This window comes from Salvia miltiorrhiza, chromosome 2 (assembly GCF_028751815.1).
Source record: "Salvia miltiorrhiza cultivar Shanhuang (shh) chromosome 2, IMPLAD_Smil_shh, whole genome shotgun sequence".
In the NCBI taxonomy this organism is placed as follows: Eukaryota; Viridiplantae; Streptophyta; class Magnoliopsida; order Lamiales; family Lamiaceae; genus Salvia; species Salvia miltiorrhiza.
Window position 1 is genome coordinate 64,146,205 of NC_080388.1, and position 5,869 is coordinate 64,152,073.

The 5,869-nt window shown below is 34.2% G+C and overlaps 1 protein-coding gene across 1 annotated transcript; it reads right to left on the reverse strand.

The window, feature by feature from the left end:
* Window positions 1-2,531: 2,531 nt before the first annotated feature.
* On the reverse strand, window positions 2,532-4,593 carry LOC131009880 (uncharacterized). Its single transcript, XM_057937284.1, has 3 exons — window positions 4,214-4,593; window positions 2,724-3,202; window positions 2,532-2,562 (listed from the first exon to the last, which is right to left on the reverse strand). The coding sequence occupies exons 1-3, from the start codon at window positions 4,229-4,231 to the stop codon at window positions 2,532-2,534; spliced, it is 528 nt and encodes a 175-aa protein (XP_057793267.1). The 5' UTR covers window positions 4,232-4,593.
* Window positions 4,594-5,869: the final 1,276 nt, after the last annotated feature.

Here is a 5,869-nt window from a genome sequence, read left to right on the forward strand (position 1 = left end):
TATATATATACATATATATATATATATATATATATATATATATCAACTTTAAAAAATTGAAATATACAGTTTCCAATGAAGTAAATAGTTGGTTCAAAAATATTTTGAAACCTGGACTGGAGGATGACTTCCTTTGAAATGCTGACTTGGATATCACACACAAAAAAAAGAGGCGAAATTTAAAGTGCCCTTTCTCTTATGAATAATTTGAAAAATGCCCTCTCTTACTATGTAAAGCACTACATGCCCTAAATAAGTGAAGAACCGAAAATGCCCTTTGAATGTGATGGATGTGCATTGTTTTCCGCAAAAGTTTTTACACATCTATGACAAAAGTTGTTAAAGTGTAAGAAAAACATCAATTCATCAATTTAAGTGTTGAAATCGGTCAAATAAGTGTTGGAACATGTGAAAGACTGACATAAAAAATAATATTTATTTATTTTTGAATTAAAATCGAAGGTTTTACAAGTAAATCGTAGGCTAATTAATCAATGGAATATAAATACTAAAAATTAACACAATCGATATTAGCACTCAAAACACACATTGAAAAAAAAAAAACCTGTCCGACCGGAAAAATAAAGTGTCCGACCGGACATAAGGTTTCATCGGTCGGATGTATATATGTTCCGGTCGGACAGATGTTTTTTTGGTTCCGATGTGTGTTTTGAGTGCTAATATGGATTGTGTTAATTTTTTGTATTTATATTCCATCGATTAATTAGCCTTCAATTAAGGGACATAATTTTTTTTTTAAATTGATGATAAACGACAAATATGATGTGAAATAGCCTTGTCAGTAAAGTATTCATGTCAAACACTCTAATTTCATTGAAATTCACGTGAAATGAAGGAATTTTTGTTTATATATGAGTGAATTCTCTCATCCTCTCATCCGAGCACTCAAAGTGAAAAAACACTCAAACTCATTAGAAATTCTAATATTTTCCAAGTGGTGAAGCTATTATTTGTGAATTCTCTCATCCGAAAGTTTAAAGGTATGTCATTTTACGCTTGAAATGTAATTTAAGTTGGTTATTGTTTATTTTCAATGTTTTGTTTGATCCTATATGCTTATGTGAATTATTAGCATATTATAGCATACTATGATTTAAAGCCACGTTAGAAGGAAATACATGTGAATTAGAGCACATTCTATCATGTTTTAAAGTATTAATTAGTAATTATTAGTTGCATTTTAGTTCTATACATATATATTTCTACATAACTCATGTTAATATGCTCGAAAATCATGTATCCGCCCGGACAAGTGTCCTTGAAAATGTGTCCGGCCGTGTGTAATTATATATCATGTAATACACGGCCGGACACATTTCCTCGGAAACTTCCCCGGGCGGATAGATGTTTTTCGAGTGTATTAAAATGTTATATGTTGTATTTTAACATTTTATTCCCTTTACATCATATATTTATTTATTTATTATTTTTTCTGTAGATGAATGAATATGGGAGATACTTTGTGGTTAATTATGGAGGTGCCTTGAATGGTTATGAGTACATCGGCGGCTCTTCTAAGAATTTGCATATTTTCGGAGACACAATGGCCAGTACGGTGTACATGATAAATCACCTGATGTTGGAGAATTCATTGAGCACTAATTACAGCTTGTATTATTTGACGAAGAGATTAAATGGCAGGGTATACAGTAAAAATACTCTTGCCGATGACAATGATTTGCTTCAGTTGCTGGCGTTCCAGCCACATTTTCCTGAGATTTATGTTGTCGAAGACGATTACAGTGGAGGAGTGTATGTTCCTTCGTTCGATCTCCCTCAATCTTCCGGGTATGGAGGTGAATCCAGTGCAACATTCGAAGGTGGGGACAGATTGGAAGCAATCCAAAGATATGCTTATTTAGACCTATCAGCCGGAGATTCACCGGCGCAACAAAGTGTTGAACCGTCGGTCACTTGGGGTAATGATCAATCAACGGGTTGGCCTTCATGGGATGAGCCAAATCCGTACCGTTACGATCGCCTAACAACTGATCGTTGTTGGGGTCCAGCTGATGATCAATATACGTACGAGCCTCAGTTTGTGGAGAATGCTGGTAATGTAGATGAAGATTATGTTCCATCGTCTGAAGCCGAGACTGATACAAGCGCCTCTGAAGACTTGTCGGAGCCAGAGAACGTGAGAAGGGCGGGGATTGAATATGCAGGTTGGCAGAATTTGCAGATCGACGATGATGATGACGAACAGGTTCCTGGAGCAGATGAACTAACTAATTGGTTAGTTCCGGTTATCCCGTTGGACGCTGCAGCGGCACTTGTTGATATTGAAGATTATCAGCTATTGCCTCGGGAGTTGTCAAAGAATATGTATTTCAATAGCAAAGATGATCTGATCGTTGCAATCGGTCTGTGGAACATGAAGTAGGGCAAGGAATTTTCTGTCAGCAAATCAGACAGCAGACGAGTCTACTTCAAATGCAAGCATTCAGATACGTGCCCCTTCAAGCTCCATGCATCGTCACAAGATGGAGCCATTTGGGGAGTGTATAAGTTCACCAATGAGCACTCATGCGGTTCCTACATCTGTCGTATAATGGCATAACATCTTATACTAATACGCGCCCCAGGGGAATCTATCAAATGCAGCCAGATCATCCACCAAAACCCAAAGCCACGGCTGTACCCGCGCATCCAACCCAAGAACAAGGGTGTGAGCCACACACACGAGGACAGCACGAAGGTACAGGCTCTCATCCTCATCATCCACTCGACGATCCAAATCGCACACGCGTTTGATGAGCGACTGTATGGTCATGCTTCGCGTACCGTAGAATCGTCGGTATGCCTCCACGCGACTGCAGTCGTGCTGTAATGTCGCATCGAACCTCGATCCCCCGAAATTGAGCCCAGTCACTAATGCGTAGTCCGCAGGGGAAAATCTGACTCGTGCTCCGCACAGAAAGAAGCACATCTCATTTTCTTCTGACACAATCTGCCTCGATACAATCTGGTGTAATGCTTTATTGCTCTTCGGGCCGGGCCTCCAATCAGTGAAATGCCCAAAACATGATGCTCTAAATCTTCCCAATAAATCTGAATTGCACTGTTCGCCGACCACATTTAAAGTTTCAACCAGCTCCGGAAAATGTGAATCCCTATAGTAGGTGCTGATAGCAACCTCCGTCTGGTCTATAGTGTCGCGACGAAGATATGGGACATTCGCCTGTTCATTTACAAAATGAAAACATATTAAATTCAGTAAAATATTTAAAAATAATACAAATAGGCATAATTAAAAAAGAGGCGAAATTAATTAATACCAAGCAATTAAATTAAATAATATTAAAATTCAGTAAAATAGTAAAATTCAAGTAAAATATTAAAACATTTCCTCTGAGTAATATTAAAATATTAAAATTCTGTAAAATTCGAGTAATTCAACAATTTAATATTAAATTCAGTAAAATTCGAGTAATTCAGCAATTTAATATTAAATTGAGTAAAAATTCAGTAAATTATTAAACTGCAATTAATACCAAGCAATTTAATTAAATTCAATAAAATATAAAAAAACTGCAATTTAATATTTTACCAAGCAATAACAGTTTCAATAATTAATAATTAAACAATTAAATATATTTATTTAATAACAGTTTCAATAATTAAACAATAACAGTTTCAGTAAAATAACAGTTTCAATAATTAACGTAAACATACATATATATTTAGTAACGTATTTTAGGCCTAAAAAGAAACTATCCGGCCGGTGAAGTGTCCGGTAAAATGTATCCGGCCGGGTACATTTCAGATTGAAACTGTTCCGGCCGGACGCATTATTCCGGGCATAGTGCCGGCCGGATAGTTTCTATATAGGCATAAAATACTTTATTTTATTAAATTACACAAAAACCACACAAACAATGCAATGTAATACCCAGCAAAACTCGCAATAATAATTCAATAATGATTACTTAAACAAATATAATTAAATTAAATTCAGTAAATTTCTAATGATTAATATAAACATACAACTAATTAAAATGGAATAATTTATGCTAAAACACGATCGGTCCGGCTGGTGAAGTGGCCGGATAAATCGATCCGGCCGTATGTTTCATTTAAATAATGTTCTCGGCCGGATCGATTTATCCGGCCACTTCACCGGCCGGACCGATCGTGTTTTAGCATACATTATTCTATTCTATTCAATTTCATGAAAATTAAAAATAAATACCTGTGAAGAAGATGCCATGGATGAGTCCGAGTGTGCTTCAATCTTTTGAACTCTCTGTGCTTCAATCTTTTGAACTCTCTCTCTCGGTGGGTAAAAGTGAAGAAGCTCTCGGTGGGTAAAAGTGAAGAAGCCGATAGAGGTGTGTGGTGGAGTAAAAAACCCTAGTATTTTAAAGTAAGTGGGTAAAAGTGAAGAAGCCGATTGTATCGGCTTTATGTCTATCAAAAGGGAATCAAATTTTGAAGGAAGATATTTTTACCTTTATGTATCGGTAACATGCATGATTTTTTTGGGTAACAAGCATGCATTTATTTGGGACGGATATTGAGTATATTTTAAATTTAAAGATATCAATTGATTTACACGATATATATAGTGTTATATAGTACTATATATCAACATTCAAGAATAACACAATATATATATATATATATATATATATATATATACAAATAATTTCAAAGAATATATGTATTGAAATTAAGATATTAAAGGGAAAAAAATAAAAAATTTAAGATAGATACGCATGGATATATATTATTAGCGTCTTGATTTTTTTTTTTTTTATGAAATTGAATAAAATAGAATATTTTATGCCTAAATATCATCGATCCGGCCGGTAATTGTCAAGGAAAAATGTATCCGGCCGGGTCATTTGTAAATTGAAATGTACCCGGTCGGATACATTTCTCTGGCCATTTTACCGGCCGGATCGATGATATATCGACATAAAAGTTTGTATTCTATCTATTTGTATCTTTATATTAATTTTTACTATTTTGTTGAATTTAATTTAATATATTGTTTAAGTGTTAATTAGTGTCCGGTCGATATATTTACAATTTAAAGATATGAACACTATATATATATATACAGTGACTTACAAAATCATTGCATGCACAGATTGAAATCATTTCGGTCATTATTGTAAAGAAATGCATTGAAACTAAAAAATGTGTAAGATTGTGTAAGAGAACCGAAATCATTACATTTGATGTTGACCCACTTAAGGGTTAATTAGTAATTTAGGGCATTGATAGCTTTGCATGATAAGGGTGGACATTTTTCAAAATATGAATAAGGAATGGGGCACTTTTGCCTATTAACACCAAAAAAAAGGGGTAAATAGAGGGAGAGACTTGTGAGATTCAAGATTGGGTCATTGGGTGTAACAAAAGATTAAAAGCTCTCCGACGCCATGTATATAGTTCAGGATTTTTTTTCTTCTTAAGTTTACAATTTATTCTAAAGTTGGGCCATAAACTATAATTATCACTATTTTTTTTTAAAATTATGTACTTTAATTGTTATTTTTTATAGTATAAATAAACAGCTCTCCGACGCCGCCATCTATAGTGAAGCTCTCATGCGGCTCATCTTATAGATGATATATTCATGTAATATGGAGTACTACCATTTAAGTCTTTTTCGTTCCTTTTCTTTTTTCCATCTAAGACTTTTTTCAATTAATGATTAGCTAAACTCTCAAATAATCATATAGTAATGCTAGCTCAAAACGATTTTTTCAATGACGTGTGGATTGCACGCGCCTGTATAAATAATAAAAAAAAAAAACGGAAAGAAGCAGGGCAATGACTGTTAACAATTATTTCACTGTTTTTAAATATTTGTTTTCTTTAATTAATCTATAAATAA